The 25,933-nt window shown below is 39.6% G+C and overlaps 2 protein-coding genes across 2 annotated transcripts; both read left to right on the top strand.

Annotated features, from left to right (window-relative positions):
• The first annotated feature begins 1,620 nt into the window (after positions 1-1,620).
• Positions 1,621-15,590, top strand: LOC130696200 (protein amalgam-like). Its single transcript, XM_057519280.2, has 8 exons — positions 1,621-1,955; positions 13,178-13,606; positions 13,696-13,817; positions 13,977-14,130; positions 14,278-14,571; positions 14,660-14,781; positions 14,901-15,090; positions 15,351-15,590. The coding sequence occupies exons 1-8, from the start codon at positions 1,916-1,918 to the stop codon at positions 15,455-15,457; spliced, it is 1,458 nt and encodes a 485-aa protein (XP_057375263.1). The 5' UTR covers positions 1,621-1,915; the 3' UTR covers positions 15,458-15,590.
• A 2,611-nt stretch (positions 15,591-18,201) lies between these two features.
• On the top strand, positions 18,202-20,496 carry LOC130696207 (proliferation-associated protein 2G4-like). Its single transcript, XM_057519291.2, has 7 exons — positions 18,202-18,311; positions 18,597-18,831; positions 18,893-19,055; positions 19,125-19,346; positions 19,432-19,657; positions 19,733-19,932; positions 20,009-20,496. The coding sequence occupies exons 1-7, from the start codon at positions 18,221-18,223 to the stop codon at positions 20,033-20,035; spliced, it is 1,164 nt and encodes a 387-aa protein (XP_057375274.1). The 5' UTR covers positions 18,202-18,220; the 3' UTR covers positions 20,036-20,496.
• The last annotated feature ends 5,437 nt before the right edge of the window (positions 20,497-25,933 follow it).

Raw genomic sequence — 25,933 nt, 5'->3', positions numbered from 1 at the left:
AACTGTGTATTGTTGTGTATATGGATACACACGCAACGTGTGTATAGGCCCAACCAACAGGGTGCTTCCGGAATTTTACGAGCAGAACGTTTTTTTTTTGTCCCTCTCTCTAACGGCATTCGTCGTTTGGGATTTTTAATTTTCCCCTTTCTCTTTTTTTTTTTTTTTGATTATTCTCCCAATGGACTTTGAAAAGGCTGTTTGCGTGATGTAACATGTCAACCATCCGTGGAAAAGGCGCACCGGTACGAGTTTGTCCCGGAAGAAGACACACAAAAAAATGCTTTATTTAAAGAAAAAAAAAAAGAGCGACAAGCAAAGCCGGGACTGGTATTAAGTCTTTCCATCCACAACGACAACGCACGTCGGTGCGTGTTCTTCTCACTCACGAATCGTTTGCGGTATAAATGGACACAAGATTTTTCCTTTTTTTTTCCCTCAAAAGAGCACGAGCGTTTCAATGATGGTGCCCTTTATTTTTTGTTTTCTTCCCCTTCTTGTGTCTATGGGGAAAGAAGAAGAAAAAAGAAGGAAGAAGAAGAGAATTTTCACTAACTAAAAATATCCACACGACCGCTACGGACAGCACGCGCCCGGCTGGGATTTTTATTTAGAGACCCCGCCCGTTTTTTTCCGTTGTCATCCGCCCCCGGTAAATACCCCTCCTTCCAAAAGTTCATGTTGTACTTCTCTCTCTCCTCTCTTTTTATTTTATTTTATTTTATTTTTTTGCGCCAGGGCTTCTGCAATACTGCATATATAGTTGCGAGATAAAGCGTACGTGCACGATGGTGGGGGTTTATTTATGTCTATATATTAAACGAGGACGCCATTTTCTTACATTTCTCGGGGTCCGTCCCGTTTTTTTTTTTTTTTCGTGCTGCTCTTGACGATTATTAATGGACCAGGGCTTAGCCAGCTGTGTGTAGTCGTTATGTGTGTTTTTTTTTCTTCTTCTTTTGCTAACAAGAAAATCGTTAAAAGGATTTTTATTTTTATGAAAAATGTTTTGTTTGAATGGAGGAGGGGGTTAGAAATGCATCGATGAAGTCACGTCCGAAACAAGTGTATATGAGGTCATAAACAAGTTGTTTTAGCAAACCCGTGACCCAGATGTCGTGACTATCGGTCGGAAGTTTGAACCTTTTGTGGTTTTCATTCGAAAATATGGCGATGATGACGAAAGAAACAGTTTTCCCTTCTTGGCTTCTTTCGGAAAAGTTCACGTCATGTTTCAATCGCTGCGAATCGTCATCTACCGGTTGACATCATCGTTAACTGTTTCGGCTGCTCCCGTAAATGAAAAAAATGCGTCACCCAACATCCGGTTGGTGTTGATTCGTAAACATTTTTTCCCATCTGCGGTTATGCGATAATGTATTCATTCATTAATTATATCGTGATTTCTGTTCCCTCTTGTTTGGAATGACACGTAGGACGCTCGCCTGCGGCGACTTTCACTTTTTTTTTATATTCGTTGTGGGTAATGCGCAGTTTGCACGGCCGCTAGAGGGCTACCCGGCGACTTTGAAAAGGGCGCGTTGTTCCACAGCCAGTCGAACCTCAAGCGTCCTGGTGGTCGGTCGTGTCGAAGGCCCATTCTTCTCTATTCTTTTTTTCTTGTTTTATTCAACAAAAAAGAAACCCTCGTTTACAGAGCAAGTAGAACGAGTGAGGGTCGAAATTTGCCTGTCTTTCCAAGTTCTATCAGCAACTGTTTTTTTTTGGACAATTGCCTTTGTTTCACACAATATCTCGGTGATTTCACCAACGCCATTTGCATAAGAATCACGTGGTGTGCCAGTGCAGCGAAAAGTGTCGCAATTTTGTTTCTCTGTATTCTCGAAACGACCATAAGCATCCCCTGTTTGGATTTTACTGAATTTCATCGAGTGAACACGAAGCATTTTCGACAATGGTTTCCCATTTACATCTGACGCTCGTCGCTTTCTCAGGTGAGTTTACCAAACGTTTTCCTTTTTTTTTTTTTTTTTTTTTTTCGTAGTTTTCGATTTTCTGCAAGGAAATGGTCTTTTCAACAATAGATGGGTTAGACATCGCGTGGCTTTTTGTGAGCTACTCGTTAACTATTCAACAGCTAATTTACATAGATGGGGTTGTAAAAAAAAATCGTGGGGGGGGGAGAGAGAGAATAAATCGAACGGCCTCTTAACCAATGGCGGAGTCTCTTTGATCACCAAATTATCGATCGGCCTATCGCGTTGCAACGGGAGTTCGAATATCACACACGCACACACAAAAAAAAAGGAGAGAGAAAAGAACTTGAAGGCAAAAAGATGATGAAGCCTATAGAATGTGCTCAACTTCCTATTGTATTTTTATCGGGCCCTTTTCGGCAACGTGATTCAATCACATTTTTGAAATATTCAACTGGCTTTACAGAAAATGTCATTTGACCATCAAACTCGATCTTTAGGCGCCATTTTTTTAAAGACTATTATTAGATCTTTTTTCACGACTTGGACAAAATGTGCAATGGCCTGGAGTTATTTGAGTTTAGTGTATTATGTGACCCAATGTTTTTGAACTAGACATTGTAGACGTTGCTTCTCCTTTTGTTGTATTGATCCGTCCACTGTGGACCATCAGTAAGAAAAAAGTATGCCTAGCGCCGAGCCCACGTCCCAGCATATAATCTTGTTAACCAATCGATATGTTAGAGACTCTTTTTCGCTTGTTACACGTGCGTGAAGAACTACACATTCCTTTCTATTTTCACACAAACTTCGTGCAGCATCTTTGTTGTTTCGAAAATCATTTCTTTTGTTTTTTATCGTTACGCTCTAAGGCAATTTCGAGGGGAGGATATGATGGCTGGTCATAATTAAAAAAAAAGAAGGAACAAAAAATCGACTAGTAGTTAAATTCTCTTTTTAAGGTGGTGAATGTAATAAATCTGTAGATTCTTTATTTCAAAAATAAAAAAGAAAAATGGGAGGGTTGTTCTTTTTAGTTTTCAGGGGGAAGTTTGAAATGATTGATGGGGGGTCCGGTGTTTCATGACCAGGTGTCTCTACTAGCACAACCCTCGGTACAATTTTTTTTTTCACCTTAAATAAAAAACCGCGACACACAGAGAGAAAAAGAGAAGGTATATATATATGAATACATCTGCTCGTATTTTGTTGTTTGGTCACGTGACCGGAAACTTTGACTACGCGAGAATGGGAACTAGAAAACTGACCGCTTGTTATTCTTTTTTTTTTTCGGCTTATTTTCTGGTGGAGTAAGCAAAATCAATTCCAATTGTGTTTGTGCTGGGAAAAGAGAAATAGAGGGTGGCTACATGTTGATATAGTTCGTAGCAGTTGTTTCTAATTGAAATGAGATGAAATTGGCGGTTAATTTAGACCAACTCGTGCGTGGGTGGAACATTTCTTTTTTTTTTCCCCTCTCGATAATTCTGTTGCATCCGGACATTTTTATGATCAGTTCCTCTTCTTTTTTCACAATTACGACAACCATACTGATGGGAATTTCAAAGTATCATGACTAAGGGAATGTTGACGTCATTTAAGGTAGGCAAACGAAAACAGCTGCGGCACAGACTGCGTGTGTAAACAGCAGGGTAGTCCCAGCCTTTCAAAACTAGGAAATAAATGTAACGAATTCCTTCCCCTTTTTTTTTTTATTTTCTTTTGGAAAAATATAGTGTGTGATTGACCATGTCTAGACGCTCTGCCATACACGCAAACGTCTATCGTTTTAAAAAAAAAAGTGTTAAAGAATTTAAATGTTTCTTTGGGAGCTGTTGCCATTTTCCCAAGTTTTCGAATGTCGATGGATTGGACTCAACACGGACAACTGTCATTATCGTTTCGGGGAAAAGAAAAAGAAAATTCACACGCGTTTGATCGTTACAAACAGAGAAACAACGTTGCCAAATTTATGCACACCTTGTTTCCGGTTTTGTTTTAAAAAATCCTGCAGAAGTGGGGGGGGGATTAGAGAATGAGGATAAATGTTGCGGGGTGTAGGACTGAAATTTAAATGTTAAACTGCTGTCACTCTGGGAGAAAAAAAAATATCCTGGAAAGGTGATAGCTACCAACAGTAGCCGCTTTGAAAAGACAAGGATTGCCAGGTGAAGAAACTCTGTCCTCCCTCCGTTTTCTCTCCCCCCTTAGAGATAGCAGTGACGAATGTCAGCCGTTTCACACACATTTAAATTCACATTAGTCAAATTCAGGGAATGACTTCGATTTCTTAAAAAGTCCAATTCTCAATTGTTGCGTCATAATATCTTTTAAAAAAAAAGAAGGTGTTTCACAGTAAATGATTTCACTGATTGAATGGGTGTGGTGGTGGTGTAGTGTTTGTTTCTTTTTCGCCGTGCCTCCTCCGTGTGTTGACAGAGCCCTCCCGCGTTCCGTTCCTTCCTCTGTTTGCTCTCCGTATATACACACAGCCCCTCAAGCTCCTAGGGGGGACCCCTATATATGCCCATGCAAGAAGATGTTGTTGCAACTGTGTGTTCACTCTCTTTTCTTTCACTCCCCTCTTCTTACGGAGACGTGCACACACAGTTACGTTGGCTCTCTGTGTAACTGTTTCGGGGCCTTGATCGTCGGGTAAGAACAAAGATGGCGTAGCCCTAGGGCGTGACTCACCCTCGTTTGTTTTCGGAAACGAGGAAGAAGAATCAATAGAGGAGCTTATGATATCGATCGCTGAAAAGAAACGAAGTTTGGAGGGGATTAAAAAGATAGAAATAAATTTATTCGCATCGGGAAATAAAAATGTCGACATTCCGTGAACCTTGCTGCTTATTCCTTTTGGGGGTTGTGCAACTTTCCATCAAGGAATGGAAAAAGCTGTTGTAAAACGTGGGGATTTGTTTATGGCGCAGGCCCTTGCGGGATGACTAGTGTTGCCCATCATCTATGCTAATTCAAGGATTGGTCACGGACGGAAGGGAGTGCCTTGCGCACACGCATGACGTCATTCGTACATTTTTTCTTTTTTTTAAGGGGGGGGGGGGAAATAGATTTTATTATTGTGGAGTTCTTTTTGGGTGGCCGATTCTATCATTTTCGCCAAATTAAAAACAAAAATTACTGGAAGGCTTGACATAAAAAAACAAGTCTAGCCATGCGGGTGGTACGTTGTCCGCATTTCCATCTGAGAAATCAGTCTTGAAGGATTAACGTCACGAGCTTGGTTTATTTTTGAAAAGCTCTACAAGTTGTGCCAATCGAAATCTTGTTTTTTTTTCTTTAAAAGAATGATGGAAGTTTTTTTTTTTTTTTATGTTTCCTATCTCTCTACAAGTGCGAACAAGCTTTCTTTTTCTCGCCCAATGTTTGGTGTGCAGAAGAAAATGTTTAAAGGGGAACTCTTGGCAAACGCAGCCGTTGGGGTGGAGTCGTTCGAAATGAAAAATGTCAATGAAAAAAAAATGAAAAAACAACACGCCCCTCGTGTTTTATTCCCGTTGATCGGAATAGAAATAAAAAGAGATTTATTGTAGTTAACGAAGAAAAATAATAAGAATGTCCAGGAAATGATTGGAAAATAAATATCTTTTATTTATATTTTTTTCCAACTGGTTTTAGACGACACATTTCCGTGTCAGCTCGTGAATCATCACTACGAGTAATATGGTCTTTAACCCCAAAGGAAACAAAAAAAAAAAAAGGATAGACTTTTTTTTTTATTTTAAAAGATTTTCTTTACTTTTGGGTTTTTGCTCCTCCTTTTGGGTATTCAAAATCCCGGGGTGTGTCCCCCCCCCCTTCCAATGGAAATGAGGAAGTTGCGGTCGTCTTTTTTTTCAGAAAAAGAAAAAAGAAAAAATTGTGGTACGGAAATAAACTAGCACCTCTGTGTGACGTTTGTAGCACAAGTTAAGAGGGGCAGTAAGGCGAAGTGAAATAAAAAAAATTGCCTGAGGCTGATTGAATCACGTTTGGCGAATAAGAGAAATCGTAATTTTTCTTTAAAAAAAACCTTTTCAAACGGAGGCACTGGCACGATCAATCGTTTCTAAGCGAATTACGACGACGTCGTAAATCTAAACACTTTATCTGAAGTGTTGGAATTTGATTTACACGAACATGGTTTTTTTTCTTTCTTATTTTGGCAATGGAGGAGAAAATGTTGTTTGTTGTTAGGACCAGACTACACGACTCTGCAAGAGTATCACGCAATAATAACAAAATCTGGTAAACACACTATACTCTCTCCCACTTGGACGTTTGTGGGAGGGGTAAAGGGGGGGGGACGAAATCGAATATGCAGTCGTCTTGATACGTTCCAGCAACAGCCAAAAAAGAAATTCTCTCTTTAAGACTCATGTTACCACCCATGTATATAAGTATATACACAGAAGGGGCCTGATGTGTGTGTGTAAAGCTCTGGCGCAATTTGTACGCAGCTCGAACGGGCAAAGGGAAAAAAAAAAAAATTCCAGTTCTTTTTTTTTTTTTTCTCCCCTTGTTCTTTTGTCTGGAACTATAGAACTCTCGATCTATAGTGCGCTATGAAGGAATATTTTCCCCTTAGAAAATTGTGTGTGAGCATAAAAAAAGGAAAGGACGCTCTCGTTGTCATGGTAATCTTCTTCTATGAGACGCGCCCAGCGTGTGAAATGTAGTCGGACTGTTCCAGCCAAAAATTCCGGTTGAATTTTTATGGTTGTTCAGTTCTGGAGATATTCGCTTCTCTTTTTTTTTTTTTTTTTTTTTTCGAGTAAGCAAAATTTCTTTTTGGTGTTTGCCATGTCCTTCAACAAGGAAAAGCTTCTTCTTAGCTACAAGTTGTGTTTTTTTTTTTTTTTTGCCGTTTGTCTTTTATCGCCGACGTGATGACCATTTACGGTTGAAAAGACAACGCATTTCCACATTCTCTCACTTGATGTGATTTTAGTTTGTATTTCAGTTAAACCGGTTTCTTTTTTAAAACATGATCCATCCCCCAGTTTTTTGTTTTACCCTTTTTTTTTAATGAATTTTTTTTTTCCAACACTCACCTGGAAAAACAAAAGGTGAACAGCTTTTTATCATCGCAAATTTATTATTCCAAGTTTCGAACGTTAATTTTCGTTACAACCTCCAGTCTTAGTTTCGAATTACGAATTGAAAATCTTTCATTATTTACTAACCCCAATCTCTCTGCTCACAAATTGAAAGAGGCTCTCTCCCCTATTTTTCCTTTATATGAAATATATACAACATGAAGGGTTGATCAACAAAAATAACGTACGATAACAAGATGGGGAATATTCATCACGATGTTAGCTCTTTTTTTGTTGTTGAATATATTGTATACATTTCGAGTGTGTACGTCGACCGTTGAGTGTGTAAGGGGAAAGCTCTCTCTCGTTCTTTTGCTTCCTGTATATTAACGTAAAAAGCAGCTCCCGTGTTTTTGGAAAAAAAAAATGTTGAACGTACCGCTTGAGGCTCCATAGATTTTCGACCGCATTTTTTTTTTGTTTTTAAGCGATACCCGCCAACCGAGACGTTGTAAAATGAAATAAGAGGGGGGGGGAACTTGGTGCCGCTTCTTTTTTTAAACCGCAACTCTTTTTTTTTTTTTTTTTAGTATTTAAGTTTCTGTTGGGTCGTAAACGGGGCAAACCCATAGAAGGAAATGGGTTTGAGTAATTAATTACGTGCGTCATTTGTTTTCACGAAATGTTTTCGAGTGTTTTCCTAAAGTGACGTGAAGTGATTGTTTTCAAATGGGTTTGACAATCTTCGAATATGGTGCGGGGTGTTTGTTAACGAAGAGAGAGAAATAACAAACACGGGCTAGTAATCGGATCTTTGCGTCTATGTGTTAGATATTTCTCTCTCTATCCTATTGGATGTTTAAAAAGAAAAAAAAAGTTGATTCCCCTATATGGAAATTGCTCTAGAAAGGGGGGGATTTAGTTGGAGGGGATTATTGGGTCGATCCTCTTTCATTCACCGTGGTATGGCCGTAACAACATGGGACACGCATGTACTCGTCAATGTATCGAGTTACACCTTCAAAAAAAAATTATAATAACGAATAAAAACACACATACGTGAAATACGACTTTCTTTGTTGGGAATAATCCGCTCAAAGGCATCAAAAATAAAAAAAAACTGTTGTTTGCTCAGTTTCCCATTTTTCCAGGCCACTGGCGCTTTCAAACACATCCGGGTTTATCGCTCTTTTGTTTGTCTCTCTCTTTCTCTCACAGAGACATGGTAATATATGACACACACAGCTTTAAAGTAACACGATTATTCAGATGTCCTAAAAGAGAAAAAATTTGTTTCGTTTAAAAAGGACAACATATTTTTTTTTTCTTTTTCGTGTTTGCGTTCGACTTTGTTCTCGTCCCGATGAGTTTCCGGCCGCTACACAATAGCCGGAATCAACATTAGTATCGAATCGTTAAATTTTTTTTTTTTTTTTTTTTCAAGGCCTCTATCGATTACTAAGGGATTGGGTTTCACGATTGAGAGGCATACCTTTTCACGAATGAATGAACTCGTTGCGGAGTCAATAAAAATCAAAATTCCCCCGACCGTTCTTTTGTATGTATCTCGTATGATAAACGGCGTCATTTATTCAAAGCACTTTCCCATTTTTGTAGATTGAAGCGAGTTGATTCGAGTTTATTTCATATTTAAAAAAAAATTGTTTTGCCCGTGCCGTGGCATTGAATCAAGTCGTTACCCTCGCGCCACGATGCGCATCGGGCGTGAATTTTTCATGACACCACAATCGTCACTATTACGAAATACCGGAAACGTCCAGTAGTGTGTGTGCTGGTTTTCAACAAAAAAAAACCCAGGTTTCGAAATTTTTTTTAGGAAAAAAAAAAAGGTGGGAAAGATGGACAGGTAAAGAAATCTTTTGTTAAAATAAATGACCAAAGATTAGCGGCTATTCAAAAAAAAAAAGGGCAGTTCTTAGTTAACGATGAATACAAGCAGAATTTTCGGCTGTATTGTTTGAAAGATACACACTCGAGTCAATATAAATGGGGTTCGATAAAAAAGAAAAGAAATGTTGTGTCTTGCTTGGATTTTTTGTTTTCCGGTTGGGTGATTGGACAAGTCTTTTGCCGTGGGCTGTTCACGACAAAAGGTGTGTATGTACGTGTTGAATACTTTCTTGTCTACATACCCTGTGGGTGTTTCTCGATCGGCACGTTTCTGACACGACGCACCCAACCACATTTTTTTAAACAAATGTAGAAATTGGAACTGTTTCTTTTTGGCGAACTAATCAATTGGGAAGAGCCTCTTGTCATTTGAAGCCTATTGTTGAACGTCCCCTCTACAATTTTCTTCAAATCCGATAAATGCCCCGCAATTGTTTGAATTTTCACCAACGGATCTTGTAGGTTTCAAACTTTTTTTTTTGTATCCAATAAGATTTGAACCATTTTCCTTTTTTTTCTTTCTAAAGTGGTAGTAAAGAAAAAAAAAATAGATAGAATTTTAAAAGAGGTTCCCATCACAATTTTTATTTGAGGCCTAGCAACTTGTCCCCCTTTGAACCTTCATGGGGGGTTCGATGTAGTAGAAGAAGATTGCTTTGTCGTAAAAAAAGAGAGAGGCCCATTTCCACTCTTCCAAATGAATTTTTCTCATTTTTGATGGCATTTTTTTTTTGTTGAAAGAGCAACCATTGATTGATTAGGTAAAGCTCGCGCTATCATTATCAAAATTAAAAATTTTCTTGGAGTTCTTTGGAGAGATGGAACCGGGCCCCCCGCCCTGTTTCAATGATTACAGGAGCACTCTCTTCTATATATGTGCCTGTGAAGATAGTGGTGCTGACGCAAGATTTTAAAAGACGGGAAAAATAAATTTAAAAAAAATATGAAATATATATTTTTTTTTTTTTTGAGGGGGGGGGACAGGAAAAAGATAAAAATAAGGAAAGAGAGAAGAGCTATTTGCCGAAGATGGAGGAGGCGTTCCAGATGCCCCCAAATTGCTCTTGTTGGGGGAGCTTAGCTGCCCTGTGCTTACGTGCTAGACGTCTTTCTAGATGAGCCCCGATAGATTAGGGGTCCCTCTGGGTTTCGGCAACCCATCAGATAAGATGGCTCCCAAGGTTGCCGAAACCTATTTTCTCCCTCTCTTCCTTTTTTTTTCCTTTCCTAAAAAGCTTTTTACTCCCCCTTTTCTTTCTTGACGTGTTTTGGGTTTTTTCTTATGCGTCTATAGATATATATTTGGTCTCGTACTTTATTTTGAAACAACGATTCCCTCTCAACTGTTAAATAATATAAAGTATCTTTTGAGAGAGAGAGTCAAAACCCACCCTATAGTTACACTCACAGTATGGCACCGCCATAGAGGTTCATAGGTCACTAACGCCGCCACAAAAGACATTCTCTTTTTTGCGCCCCCCCCCCCTTTTTCTTTTTCTGTTATTCATCCCGACACACAAGAAAAAGGGTATCGGCTTTCCACTTTTTTTTTTCCATATTCATTTCCCCTGAAAAGTATATATATGTTTCCGACTGGTACGTCATCGTGTTCAGAAATGTTCCACACACCGCCGGATGTAGTTAAAGACGATTCTTTTTTCTTTCCCTCTTCTTAAATAGACACACCTTTAGAAATTTAGGAAAGGAACAAAAAAATGTTGTGTGAAGGTCCGACATGACTGGCGGACAACCACCTGGTTCTCATTGTGTCAGGTGGTTGTCCCTTTAAATAAATACATAGTGAAAAAAAAAAAAAATAATAAAAAGGGACGCGCATAAAAGAGAGGAGTGAGCCATCTGGCTTTTCTCTCTTTTGTGCGCGTACGACATTTCGGGAAAAAGAAGAAGAAGGTCGTGATGTTTGCATCACATTGCCCTAATATTGTTACATGGCCCCGAAGGCCGTAGATGAAAGTGGCTCAAACGGAATTGATTCATTTACTGGCATCGTTACAAATCGGAGGCTCTTGACCGGTACTTGACGGAAACCAGATTCCGTTTTTTTTTGGGGTTCGAGATGCGGGCCCCCTGTTAACTAAACAAAACGGCCGTAGAGCAATCGAGTTAGACCATCGTCATCGAAGGGCGAGGTTGGGATATAAATATATACACAAGCGGGAAAAGACAAGAGAGAAAGCCACTTGTAAAATCAAATGTAATCAAAGCGTCTCGATTGGTTCCGCGGCCATGTACATTTCTAATACATACCGGGAATCATCTCCTACAGCCATATGTTCTTTTGTTTCTTTTCGTGCAAGAAAATGGGATGGAATGTAAATCTCAGATCCGATTGCAAGTCGTTTTCTTCTTTCTCCCCCTTTTCTGAAACCACAGCTATCGTTCATCACGATCAGGTTACCATTACTTCTTTTTTTTTTTTTTTCTTTCTTGCCAAGAGTCTCGATCGGATAATAAATGCTCGTGATCGTTTTTCATGTCCGGCTCGTGCCCTCGAACGTCTGGCCATCTATCGGAAAAATTTCCATCAACAATTTTTCGTGATGCCTTTTTCTTTAACGTTTAATGAGTCACGGACATTGCTTCGACACCCGTTTAGGATGAAAGTAGATTCGTGATTACACACTCGCATCGTATATGGGTATATTGTTTTAAGCTGAAGAAAATGTTGTGTGCCCTATCTGTCTTGTTGTTTCTCTAAAAAGATTCTTGTTACCTTCAGTGCGTTTTGCTTCATTGGAATAGAACGCTCTCATTAGCATACGAGTAGACCACACAGGGACATGTTAGATTTTCTAGAGATTTTGTTTATTTTTAGAAAAAAACATTTCGAGTCATCTCTCATACAGACGTCTAAGAAAAATAAAAATGGATGACAGGTTAAAAAAAAAAGGGCTTTTTCATCCGCGTTGAGAGATGACTCGATCCGACTCGGCTTTCACGTCTTGCATTCGACCGTGAATTTTTTTTTTTGTCTACGAACTCATTGAACATTCCTGTCGCTCACGCAATCTATCCTCTCATTTCCTTCATCGGAAAAACAAATAAATTGAATACGAACGATTTAAACGTCGTACATCCATCTGAGCCTTTTCAAATTTTGAATTTTCATTGGTCATTATTTATTTATTTATTATTTTTTTTTTGATATCTCGAATAAGAAAATCCTTGACTTTTGCTCAACTGCGTTGATGTAAATAGACGCGTTCAGTTTCCGATGATGGAGCAGATTTTTTTTTTCCCCACTTTTTTTTGCTTTCAGTTTATTTTGTTTGATGATTCTCTCGATAGTTTCGGAAGCCCCTGTCGAGTCATGTTGATTCAAGTGGTTAAACCAAGAAAAAAAAAATGATGGCGTTTAAATTTATTTCTTGTAAAAGTCAAACGGAAATGATTAACTATAAGACTTAGCTTACCGCTACAAATAGAAAAATGTAGTAAACATTCAAAAAAAAAAAAAAAAAAAATTAAATTCTCGGACCGCCAAACGACTACCGTAAAAACATGACTAAATAAACTCAACTGAAAGAGGTTTTTCTTTTTTTTATATGTAAAAAAAACAAAGCGGCTGTCTGTGCGGTGTGGAAAAAAAAATAAATTTAAACGACTCTATACATTCTGTGTGCAGCACTAAAAGACTAATGCACTTGACTAATTGCTCGGTCAGACCGTGTCACGCTCTATTTGGTTTTTTTTTCGGTGGTCTGTGTGTGTGTCTATGTTAATGCAAAATATTTAAAGTCTTGGGAGAATTTTTTTTTTACTACCTCCAGACACGCAAACACAAAGAACCACACAAGGGAGGGGAAAAACAGCTTTTTTTTTTCTTCTTGGAGGTTAATGATGGTCTTTTTTTTTTCTGTACGTGTGCGTGTGTGTCGGTGGGTGGTACACTCTGGTTCTTTCAATCGTTTGACCTGGTTCGACCTGTGGGGAGCCAAATTCCTCACTTCATTGACGAATTCTCACATACGAGGGGGCACAGGTAAAAAATAAGAAAAGGACTTGAAATAGGAACAAAGATCTCTTTGCTGTTCATGGGCGGAGTACCTAGAGACACACATTCTGACCTGAATTGTGTGTCCCCCTCTCATAAAAGTACTTAAAATTCTACGAGTAAAGCTGATCAGCTTTAATTCTATTTAAAAGTGTGTGAGAACAAACTAATCGGTCAGCTCTCTATGAAACTTTATCTCGGCCGTAGGGCGTGTTATCTAATCGATATGTTGCCCTAAACATGTTCTTATTTGTTTATTTTATTATTTTAAATAGTTGTGGTGGCGGCGGTAGTTGTGCTGAGCGCGCCGACCGATTCTACGACGCACGGGCATGACTTTCACGGAGATTTCGAAGCGGCCGACGATGACTACGACGATTACGACAAGGAGGAAGAGATGGACTCGTCTTTCAAGAAACCGAATTTCACGTCGACGCCGCAACATTTCCGCGTCCGGGTAGGCGACTCTGTCCGTTTGCCGTGCGAGATCGACGAACTCGGGCCTGGATACACTTTGTTGTGGAAACGAGAAGAAGGCGACATCCTGACGGCCGGTTCCGTTCTCATTGTCAAGGATACTCGCATTTCGCACGAGGGCAATTCACTCATCATACGAAACATCTCTTTGGCCGACCAGGGATCTTATATCTGCCAGATCTCAACCCAAGATCAAAGGGAGCTCAGACATGTCATCGACATTCTCGGTATTTTTGTTTCTTTTTTTTTTTCTTTTTTTTTTTTTGAACGTAGAAAATGTTGAATTTAAAAGAATGTTCTGTTTGAAATTTGACAGTGCCACCTAGCGTGAAACCTGTTCCACCAACTGGGCTGGCTGTTGTTAAGAAAGGCGAACCGGTGACTTTGTCTTGCGAAGTCGCAGGTAATCCCCTTCCGGTCGTCACCTGGACTCGCGAGGTAATAAACATATTTTTATAATATTTAAAATGAATCCAAAATTCATTATGCATTCGAATTGATGTGTGTTCGTAGTTATATTCACGCACACACACACACACTAAATAATGATAAGGGTTGGTGGTATTTAAATGTAATTCATGAATTGTTCATACGTAGGGAGCTAAGAAATTCCCTGATGGACAGCGGACCATGCTGGGCCATACGATAACCTTCGTCAAAACCGACCGACACCACTCTGGCGTCTACACGTGCACAGCCGAAAACTCGGAGGGCAGCCCGGCCAAGGGCGTCATCAATCTAGAAGTCACCTGTAAGTTATTTTTTATTTATTTTTTTTTTTCGTATTTCCTATTGGAGGATCTGTTTTTATTTCCAAACCCCCCTAACCACGGACTAACATGAACAAATTTTGTGTTACTCGGCCGTTAAAATTATGTGTTGAAACAAATGATGATAGATGAGCCGGAAATCGAAGTGGAAGTCAACTTTGTGACGATCGCCGAGGGATACAATGCGGAACTGACGTGCACCGTCCACGGCGAGCCCAAACCCAATGTGTTCTGGACGAAGAATGGAGAGCGTCTCGAATCGGCCAGCGGACCTAATTCACCTCATCATCGTTACGTGCAGACGTCGACTGGTTCCCGCCACGTCCTCTCCATCGATAACGTCCAGACTCACGATTTCGCCAATTACACTTGCCACGGCGAGAACCGATTCGGCCGCGACCACAAAACCATCGAAATGACCGGTAACAAAAATTACACGATCATTTGTTGGGTTGTCAACTAGTAGAAAACACAAAAAAAAAAATTTATGAATTGTTTATTCGCCCTCAGGTGTTGCTAGCATGGCGACGCTGAAGCGCAACAAACCGCTGACCAACGGCGTCGAGCTGGAATGGGTCACCGTCAGTCACACTCCGTTGATGGAGTACCGTCTTCGTTATCGACGCCCCTCGGTAATTTTTAATTTTTTTAAATTTAAATTTCTTGCCGACTTTTAGTTAAATGATAAAACAATGACATTGAGGATATCATGTGAATAATAATTTGTTGATAAACATTCAAAAATCTGCAGGCTTCTCATTGGGAAGAGCTTTTGCTCAAGGCTAACGAGCAAGATTCTGAACAAGGAGGTATGCTCTTCAATCACGTTCACCAACTTCATGGACTGACGTCTGCGACGGAACACGAATTGACGATCGAGTCTAAGAACAAGTTCGGCTGGTCGAGACCCCTACACGTCGAGTTCACCACTTTGCCTGAAGGTACGTGTCCCTATTTACATTACGTCATTTTCATCTAAAAGGCAGTGCTAAGAGATGACATGCAACCCTGTAATTACTTTCCTTTTTTTTATCCCCTCATTTTTGTGCTGCGCTTTCAATTTCTTATTTTAAGGAGGAAGTGATTCTGCAGTGACAGGTTTGTATTTCTTTCGTTTGTCAGTGTTTACAATAGTATTGCGTGGACTCAATGACACAGTTTATTTATTGTTGGTTTTTTTGTTTTTTAAATTTAATTGTAGAAGCAGCAGTGCATGAAGCTGGACGAGTGACGTCCGCTGCCTGTCAGACAAGCTGGTCCGTCGTGTCTGCTACGATCGTTTTAACATTGGCCGCTATTCTTTGTTAGAAATTAAATTTAAAAAAAAAGAAGGAATAGGACAACAGATAAATTGCGACCATCCGTGGACGTCAGAAATCAGAGCTCCCCCCACCATTCATCGTCAACAAGTCCGAAAATGGCCGCGTTGTTATTTTGGAAAGGGTCTTATAATATACATAGCTTTTTTTTAATTATTATTTTTATTTTCTATTTCGACGGCATTGAGCTGAAGATACCATCCGAGGAGGCACCGTGTAAAGAAAAACCTAATATCCCCCCCCCACAAAAAAAATTTAACTGAATTTCAATTGTGCGGCTTTTTAAGCTAAAAAAGATGCAAATCAAGTGCCCACTCTTTTATCCCATTAGCCACTTCCTTTTTTATTTTAGAACTCCCCTTTTGTAAGTTGGCTGCTTTTTTTTTGTAGCCGTTTATACAAACAAAAACCGGCCGCAACAAGTTTCTTATTCAAATTCTTTTTTTTTTGCCTACACCTCCTCCTTTGTAGAGCCCTGCCACCCGCCCACCCCCCCCTACCCTGAGAATTATTTGATGGGAAACGCCACATATGTGCCCAATCTAGATCACACCACGCGTCGTCTCTTTCTTTTGCGCTGCTTTCTCCTTCTCCACCATTTTATTCATTATTATTATTACTAATGGAAATTTATGACAATTAAGAATCTGTAATTGATTATGTCATGACTTTCACCTATTGCGAAGCCTTTCGAGAAAGACAATTTTTTTTTCTTTTCTTTTTTTTTTTTTAAATGTCAATTGTCTGTGTATCTTCCTTTTTTCTTAATTGTCTGCGGAGGAGAGGAAACTTTTCAGCGTGTGGATGACGCAGTTCGGCAATCGGATGTAGAAAAAAAAGGAAAATGCGTCCGTCGTGTTATTTGATGCAGCGACTGATTTCTTTTGTTTCTTTCCCTTATTTCTCCTCTATAAACTTGCAGTTGTCTCTAGCCTCGCCCCACTTTCAATTTTTGCATTTTTTTTTCACACGTATATATTTTTTTCCAGCCTTTTTCGTCCATTGATTTCCCCTTTGTTTCACCTTTTTAATCTGTCGACAAAAGAGGGAGAGAAACGTTAGTTGTTGAAGTGCAAAAAAAAGAAAGAAAATGAAGGAGAAAAAAAAAGGAGATACAAAATACAAGATATTCGTCGCCACCAAAAACTGTAAAAAAAATAAAATTAAAAAGCCTTTTTTTTTAATGGCTTGACATGCATCACACATGAATTATGTATACATTACTGGAACTACTCACCATATTCAAATTGAACAAAAAAAAAAGAAAAAAGAAAATGGACTTGATGATTCAACAAAGAGCCGTCGATCAACCGCTATCTGAAGCTCTCGTCATTCACGCTCAATTCGTTTCTACATTGTGTGTGTGTGTGTGTGTGTAAATAACGTGAGTGGTGACGAGGCAATTGCCTTTTTAAACATTCATATCTGATCCAGCATCGGTAAGACGTGAAAGCACCCAAACGGGTTAATATTTAGGTTGCGACAATATCATGTTTGAAAGTGCCGTCCGAAGCTGTTTTTGTTTGTTTTCTGAAAAAATTTTGTACAAAGTTTAGTTTTCTGTTTGCTATACAAGGAAAGAGGATTGACTAGGGCGAAAATGGGATTATACACAAAGCTCTTGTACAAGATTGATGGACAACAGCATTCTCTACGGGTTCAAGGGAAATTTTGGCGAAGAGCCAAGAATGTTGGGACGAACCGGTGCTTCTTTTTAAAGTTCTTATTATTTTTTTTTTTACATAACCGGCGGCGACGGCGGCGTCTTGTTTATTCCCGTCAATCTCTACGTTCGGCTGCTTCAAGATGGTGGCACGAGGTAGCTGATTGAAATTCGAAAATTTTAAGATTCATTTATAGACGGGGCTTTCAAGATCGATATCAGCTGGAACTCGTAGTAAATGTGTCCCATTTATTGGAGCATAGCTTTCTCAAAAGATTTTTTTTTTTTTTAGATTGATCAATTCCATTTTAAAAGTCTACGACAAAGGGAGAAATAAGTGGAAGGGCTACCACGCACGACACGCCAACGTTGGTAATTCCGTATCGTGACACTAATGAGGATTCTGGAAATGAATCTTTTGGTTTCTTGGAGATAGCGTGAGTTCACTCAAAAGCTCAAGTGTAATGGACCATGAGCAGAAGACGTGCTTATAATTTTTGTAACGAGCATAACTTGATTAGTTCTGTTCCTTCCAAAACCACGCCATCTGTGAGTTGGGATAAGAAGTGTACATCGCTGTCGCAACTTGTTAAACAATAAAATTGTGGAATTAAACAGCAATTATAAAAGTTAAATGATGAAGAACGATGAATTCATTGATAACATGTATATAAATTCACCATAAAGCTACCACAGTGAAATAAAATGTAATAAAGAAGTTGATCATTCTTCTTTACTTTCCACGCCCTTTTTTTTTACTGAATTCGGATGCAAAAAAAATTTCAAAAACTGCCGTCATGTTTTTTTTTAAGTACAACTGTTTTGTTCATTAATACAAAATGTTGGAAGAAAAGCAACATTTACATCGATTTAGATTTGCAAAAAGAAATGGCTTCGTTCTAGCAGCAACCCGTATTAATTCTCTCCTTTCTCCCCTTCAAATTCCCGCGTTTTATCAGGACCGGTGTTAGCGAGCTTCGTAGTGGTGGACAAGGGATTCCATCGTGCGTAGAATCGTGGCAAAGTCAGTTGTCTACTAGAACACGTTTTTCCAATTTTTGGTGAATCGAGGACCTGATTTACAAGAAAATGGCTGACAAAGATAAAGATGATCAGGAAAAAACCATCGCCGAAGATTTGGTCGTCACCAAATATAAAATGGCTGGAGATATTGCAAATCGTAAGTTCAGTTCGGGAGTAACCAGCTGTTTCCAAACACGAGTTTTCTCGTTCGTTTTTCTTTCTCTCAAATTGTCTACCATTTTCACGTCAAATTGACTAACCTAGTATTGATACTTTGCATGCAATTGGTATTTCATGCCTCAGTTAAACCAATGTGCAAGACACCAGTAGATTAGATTAGACACATTCATTGCCCCACATTCTTTGACGAAACTGTTTGAAATAACTATAATGAATGCTTTTTCATTATACAAACTAATGTTGCATTTTTTAAACGATATAGGTGTGATCCAAGGAGTTATTGCCAAGTGTGTGGTGGGAGCCTCTGTTCGGGAGCTTTGCTCACTTGGAGATAAATTGCTTCTTGAAGAAACAGTAAAGGTTTTCAAAAAGGAGAAAGATTTGAAAAAGGGCATTGCCTTCCCAACATGCCTTTCTGTCAACAACTGTGTTTGTCATTTCTCTCCCTTGGCCAGTGACACAGATGTGGAACTTAAGGATGGAGATGTGGTTAAAATGTAAAGCATACATTTTTTTGTAATCGTGACATATCCATTAATGATGCTGTTTTTTTGCTAGTGATTTAGGTGCTCACGTTGATGGCTTCATAGCCTCAGTGGCTCATACAGTTATTGTTGGTAGTACTTCATCCACCAAAATTACTGGACGTAAAGCTGATGTTCTCCTGGCCGCCCACTATGCATCTGAAGCAGCTCTTAGGTTAATGAAACCTGGTACAGAGGTAAGGCAATTATTCTTTACTTGTTCCAACTCCAACAAAATAATGTACAATGTTAACAACCCATTACAGAATCAAGCAGTCACAAATGTAGTCCAGACCGTCGCCGAGAGTTACAAGTGCAAACCTATCGAGGGAATGCTCAGCCATCAATTGAAGCAGTTTGAGATCGACGGTGAAAAGTCGATCATTCAGAATCCCAACGAAATCCAGCGCAAAGAACACGAAAAGACAACTTTCGAGTTGCACGAAGTCTACGCCATTGATGTTTTGGTCAGCTCCGGGGAAGGAGTGGTGAGATACATTTGCTTTATATTCAAAGAGGGAGAGGGCTTAGGGACGAAATAGTGACTAACTTACAATTTTCATCATTATTAAGGCTAAAGAGATGGATACCCGAACGACGGTGTTCAAAAAAACCAACGAGACGTACATGTTGAAGATGAAGGCCTCTCGTGCGCTTTTCACGGAAGTCAACTCTAAGTGTGGTACGATGCCTTTCTCCCTTCGTAACCTGGAAGATGAGAAAAAGGCTCGCATGGGAGTCCTCGAGTGCGTCTCTCACAAGTTGCTAGAACCCTTCCACGTCCTTTACGAGAAACCGAGTAAGTGGGAGACCTTAAAATCGATTGAACCTGTTGTTTTTTTCTGATGCTAACGGTGGACATTTCTGCTTATAGATGAGATCGTGGCTCAGTTCAAGTTTACGGTCTTGTTGATGCCCAACGGCCCGCAGAAGATCACTGGTATCTCTCTTGACCCTACGGCTTTCCAAACGGAAAACAGCATCACCGACGAGGAAATCAAGAAACTAATAACCTCCTCCACTCGTAGCAAGCCTAACAAGAAGAAGAAGACTGCAACAGCTGAAGTGAAAAAGGTTAGTCTGTCCACTTTCTTTAATTAAACACGGGTAGAGAACACGGACACTGAGCCAATTTTCCTCTCTACGGCAGGAAGCAGCACCTGTAACAGCCAATTAAAACCTACCGCAACTCGTGTTAGTTATACGCCCAACCCTTAACTCGACCTGGAACTCTCATTAAAGAAAAAAAAATTGAAAATACTTTCGATCGCGGGTATTATATCTTTCGTGAACTTAAAAATGCGTTACTTGCGTTCGTTCTCGATCGACAAAATCCGGACCGTTGGTTCGCGAAACTCGTGGGGACAATTAAAAAGAAACCCGATTTAGTTTCTTTGCTTATTCGATCCGTCGTCCATCGCCATCCCTCTCTTCGATTAATGCTTGTGTTGTTGTTACAATGATCCTATTGTATCTTTATTGGGGACGGTTCTTCTGTTAACACGAGTATCTAAGGGAATCGATTCCAGGTTTTAAAAAATTGTCATGTATCAGACTTACAAATTCGTAAAACGGCGTTGAAGAGAATGAGGGTTGGAATACGTATAAACAATACACGATGTGGGAGAATTCATCAAATTCGGTACGTTTTTGGCTTCCTCTTTAAAAATTTAGCTTGTTTTTTCGATATCGTCTTAACGCTTCGCTTATTTAAAATTTAATGGTGTTGGGAACAGGAATTTTTAAGATTTGTTTTGACAAGTGAAAACCGCATCGCCATCCATGTATCGCCACATCCCCCCATTCTTATTTTTAGCTAGGTCGCCCACCAGTAGATGGCGTTTGATTTTTAATCAATCAAAACATCTTCGTTTGCGCGTCAAATCTTTCCATCACCACGGCTCATCACATAATCGTTAAAATTGGATGCAATGTTGCGTTGCTGACAACATTACTTGAAATTGGCCCCTTGTTTGGAATCGACTCTTCAAAGGGCGGAGCGTTGCAGGAAGTTTCGTATTTATATGTGCGTGCATATATATACAATTTCCCGTATCCGGATCTGAATTCCGGCAGCTTTTTTTTTATGTAGCGCCTTCATCGAGATGAAACGAAAAGGTTGGTGGTGTGCGACTCCTTTCTGCGTTTTTCTCCTCTATTTCCCTCTTGATTTGCGTTGTCGTTTGATATTCGTCTGACTTTCGCATTCCCGTCTTCTTTATTTCCATCCCTCTTCCGAAAAAGAAGTTTTCCCTTGCAAATGTGACATAGATCCGTTTGAGCTTTGCATATAGGACCATCCTACCAAACAGCTAGTGCTTCTTTTTTTCCCCCGTTTCCTCAAGGCTACAATCGCTTTGCGTCTGTTTCTTTTTTTTCTTTTTAGTTGGGCCGTAGTTTTTTCTTTGGTCTGAATTGAGATTATGGATAGATATTTCGAATTCCGAGGCTGCAGAAAAATGTGAAAATCAAATTCTTTTGACGTTGGTCTTTTTCTTTGTTGACATCGTCAAGTCGTATTGTAACAACGCTACAATGCTTTCTACCGAATGAACACAAAGCCAATAGTATCGATTCTCTTCTATTTTCATTTCGCATTTTTTTATATCTAAGTAGCACATTCTATTACCTTCTAGCGTTGTCAAGTATTTCAAATTTGACTAATCGGTTTGTTCGAAACTATTGGTGCGTGTGTATCGGATCCATCAATTTGGATTATAAATGTCTCAATTACGTCGTATAAGGCTAGAGCTTGTCAACAGAAATATCGATTGTACTTGATCAAAAAGAAGGGGTGTTGTGCCATCGAAAAGCTGATATTCATTGCAGTTTCGGAATTCAATATATATTCATTTTCTATTGCCAGTTAGGGTAGAGGAAGAATGAATCAATTGTGAACAACGCCCCCACCCCTTGAGTCGATTTATTATTTGGGTGTGCACTTGTATCTATAAAGAGTGTCAAGTGTAGACCCCATCTTCTTTATTGTCGTGGCTTTTGTTCGTCTTTATTGGGTTGGAAGCTATTTTTGAGAATTCCATGGCAAAATGAAGTCGTAAGTAGTTTGTCAATCATCCGTTTCACTGTCGGAAGATAATCGGTTAAACGAACATTTTTTTTTTCGTTGAAACGGATGACAGATCAAAAGAGCAGACGTTATTTTGACGTAGTCCATCCGCATTTGATGGATCGGAAGCGGATGGACTTGGCATTCACAGTATTTTCTTTTCTTTTTTTTTATCTTTTGGGACCAAATTTTTATCTGATGGCTCTTATTTCTTCTTCGTAAAATCCCGCGGGTTTTGAGTCATTCGACGGTGTTTGACAATTCCAATCTGTCCGGTACCAACGGCACACTTTTGCCCGGAAGCGGATTTGCTTTTTTTTTTTTCTTAAAGTTATATTTGGGTGACGGCTTTACGACACTCTAGATAATATAAGAAATTACTAGAGTAAATATAAAGAAACTGGACATCGAGGGTGGGTTTTTAAAAAATTCGTTGAAGCGTGAAATTTGTTCTTTTTTTTTCTTCGAAGCTTTTGCCGCATGGGTCCTTTTTTTTAACGTTTATTTTATTTTATTTTTATTTTTTTCCTCTTGCCTTAATACCCTGCCATTCCGTCCTGTTAGTACTTTTAAGCCGATTGAGTTGCCGCCACTTTCGTACGCCGCTTCGCAATTCTTGGCGTTCATTCTCTTTTTTTTTTTTTGAAAAAAAAAAAGAAAATTCTTTTTCCTCTTCAATAGACTCTTGCGCATTTTTTCAGACGGAAAAAAGTCGATCGCTTTTCTTTCGTTGTTGTCCCCTTTTTTTCAATGAAACTATTTAACACGCGGATTCACTGCTGTCACACAATCATCCGCCGGTATCTAAACTCGCGATGATTTCCATTGAAACGCAGCTTTGCCTGTCGCCATTACATATCCCATTCACACACACACGAAAAGTATTTATTCTTTCATAACGAGCGGATGTAGGATATCAATATTGACTCTCTTCCTTTCTTCAGCTGCGTGCGTGTGTGGACGTGTGGTATACATCCGATTCCGGTAAATTGGATGTCTGCTAGTGATGTGGCGCTGTAGATACACGAGTCCACATCTATATACCAACGTTGCTCTATATGAGAGCTATACACACTGGGAATCAATATACGATGACAAACAAGGAGGCCGGCCAACGTCTAATGCTGCTGGCCTGTGTATAGTTAAAATGAGTGGCGTCCCTTAAGTGAAGGGTGTGAATCGATTGGATCTGTACGAATAACGATATCTTTTTTCCCCCCTTTTGACCCGTATGGATCTTTTCTTTTTCTTTTCTCCGTTCGTTGTGTGTTTGCGTGGTGTGTATACCAACATCAATTTATCAAGAGAGAGGTTTGTGTTGAGAGAAGCCAAGAAAATAAAGGGCTCAGACGGGGGAGGGAGATGGAATTGGGAATCGTCAGCATACGAGATAAAGATGGAGGAGACGGTTAAAAAGAGAGCAAATCCTTCATCGCCATCTGTTCATCGATCAGAGAAGCTTCGTTTTTCTGTTTTCTTTCACATCTTTTTTTATTATTTATTTTTATAAAGAAGCTGGCCTCTTCGGCCCAGCATTTGAACGAAGTTCCGTTGTCACCCTGACGTGTTGGGATTTTTATTTTGAGGGGTCTGGACTAGCGCGTATAAACTTTTCGCAATTTCACAAAAAAAGAAGGTATTTTCCATTTCTGTGGAAAGTATTTTTTTTTTATCAAAAGGGAAGAAGTCAGCATTTTTTATTTTTTAAATAACACGAACGAATCAGATTTCGTTTCCTGATTCAGTTGGCACTGGACGCCAAGTTAACACTTTGTTAACTTGGCACTGCGGTTCGGCGGGCAATAACTTTTCTTCCGCAAATTTTATCGTTTACTCGGCTGAAATCAGCTAGCATTTCTTCTAAAATTTTGTATGGATCGCGATAGCCAATTTTTCTCTTTTTTTTTTTTTATATATATTTGCGATGGCTCTTCTCGGCACTTTCGCGCTTACACACCCCGTCCGATAATTACGGGAACGCGCGTATAGCGCGAGGTGTATAGCTGAGCAAACGACACCATCGTTTTTCTTTTTCCCTGTACCGTATGGTATCACCTTTTTTTTCCGTTTTTTTGAACCACAATATACGAGTATTAGCGGGGGGTGAGGGAGAAAGAGAAGACTCCATTGGGCTGTGCGTAATTGAGCGCTCGGGCGTGGGCGAACTCGGTAAAAAGAAGTCGCTGGGATGCTCACCTTTTGACGGTAATTTAGCCTTTGGGGATGTACCGTGTCTATTTCGGGGAACGCTGAGCGCAGCACATTTTATTATCGGTACCCAATAAATTTGTATTGCTTAAATAACGCCCCTTTTTAATGATTAAGTGTCGAGCGCTAATTTTTTTTAAATCAGCTGAATAAAATTAGGTTTTTGGGCGTTTGCGGCATCGTTCATTTTCTGCCGATGTCTAATGCGTTTCAAAGAATGCGTATACGTACTTGCAGTAGAGTACTTAATCACGTTTGTAATCCGATTGGACATTCGCCATGGCTCGGCAACGTCTGCCGAGCTCCGTCTTATATAGACTCCGACGTACAGAAGGAGAATCATCTACGTTCGTTTCTAAAGAAGAAAGGAATGATTGTGCGATGTATTGGATCAAGATAGGATTTCAAAAGCGAATGTTTCTAACGTACGTTCCATATCTTTGCGTCACGGTGAGCCTGATGAAGACAGCCACCGTTGCAATTTCCCAATTGGGGCGTTCAGTTTGTAATAATTTGCGATTGCATTGGCAATATGTTGAACTGTAGTGGCAGGTCGGAGTTGCGTGCCAGTAAACTGTGGGGAAGCTGGTGTAAAATACCGTACTTGTCGTTAGCGTGGGAGGTGCCGTTTGACAACTAGTTAAATTCCTATTGTTAAGGACATTCGGTGCCTTTATGCATGTCGAGAAACTCGGTCCGTGTTTTGCTGAAAAAGAAATGAAATCATTGTTAATTTGAGCTTACTTGTACGGTAGCCAATAATGGGGAAATGTTAGGAGTTTCTGGCCGGCTGTTGGGAATTTTTTTTGGATTTTTTGCTTAATTGATATTAATTTTGATAACGCGAATCAGTTTTGTGTTGTATTATTCACATTTTGTGGTGCGCATTTATTGCGTCGCTGGTTCATCATTTTAGCATCATCCCTTTGGGGTATAGTACTTTTGTGAATTAGTATCTCTCACATTTTCTCCTTCTTTGTGCACGATTGACTCTCTTTTTCTTATCTTAGTGAATGAATTGAAAACGGCGCTTATGCAAATTCACGAAAACTTTGTTATTTTTTTTTCTTCTCGTGTTACGAGCGTGTTGCCGCTCGCCTTTTGTTGTCTCTCCATGCTCTTTGCATGAGTAGCCAGGAACTCGTTGATCGTTTAATAGAGTTGTCTTTCCTTTCTCCCTTCAAGGAATATAATATATAGGAAGAGAGCCTACTATAGATGATGAGCTTAAAACGAGAGTCGTCGTGAAATGCGTCTCGAGTTCAAATGTATTGATCTGCCCAAGTCCCCTCACCATCTCTATGCGTGTATATCTGTTGTGAACTTTTGCGTGGTACAACCCACTACTCCTTAAGCTCCTCCTTTCGATGTTGTGCAGATTTCGCCAATCGCCTTTTTTTTTTTTTGCGACGACCAAAACAATTTCCCGGAGGACAATAGTCGGTACACTTTGTCCAGGTAGATCTTTTTTTTTTAAAACTTGTCTATTGGACGATAAATTTCATTTTTCGGGTTTCTTTCATGACCTGGGTACGAATTCATTTGCTTTATAACTTACCGTAGATTCTAGTCAATGTCGGCGGGGAATCTTTTTTTATCGTGATCATTGTGGAAGTGTATTTTTTGCGTTGGCATTTTTACCGACGCCAAATCGTTTTGTGTTGTTGCATGGACGCGAAGTAGGGGTCTTTTCGACACCCACGCGAGTGGAGAAAGAAGAGCAACTTGTGACAGTCTTAGAAAGAAAAAAAAAGAAGATTGACGTATTTTGGCGAAAAAAAGGAAGGATATTAACGAATG

This window comes from Daphnia carinata, chromosome 5 (genome assembly GCF_022539665.2).
Source record: "Daphnia carinata strain CSIRO-1 chromosome 5, CSIRO_AGI_Dcar_HiC_V3, whole genome shotgun sequence".
Lineage (NCBI taxonomy): Eukaryota > Metazoa > Arthropoda > Branchiopoda > Diplostraca > Daphniidae > Daphnia > Daphnia carinata.
This window is presented reverse-complemented; position numbering and strand designations above follow the sequence as displayed.

What these genes read in the sequence shown, in the direction of transcription:
- LOC130696200 (XM_057519280.2), top strand. Translation starts at nt 1,916, where the DNA reads ATGGTTTCCCATTTACATCTGACGCTCGTCGCTTTCTCAG. An exon ending in GACGCTCGTCGCTTTCTCAG is followed by an intron (nt 1,956 to 13,177) that starts GTGAGTTTACCA and finishes TATTTTAAATAG; the next exon opens with TTGTGGTGGCGGCGGTAGTT. An exon ending in GTTCACCACTTTGCCTGAAG is followed by an intron (nt 15,091 to 15,350) that starts GTACGTGTCCCT and finishes ATTTAATTGTAG; the next exon opens with AAGCAGCAGTGCATGAAGCT.
- LOC130696207 (XM_057519291.2), top strand. Translation starts at nt 18,221, where the DNA reads ATGGCTGACAAAGATAAAGATGATCAGGAAAAAACCATCGCCGAAGAT. An exon ending in GATGGAGATGTGGTTAAAAT is followed by an intron (nt 18,832 to 18,892) that starts GTAAAGCATACA and finishes TTTTTTTGCTAG; the next exon opens with TGATTTAGGTGCTCACGTTG. An exon ending in TCAGCTCCGGGGAAGGAGTG is followed by an intron (nt 19,347 to 19,431) that starts GTGAGATACATT and finishes ATCATTATTAAG; the next exon opens with GCTAAAGAGATGGATACCCG.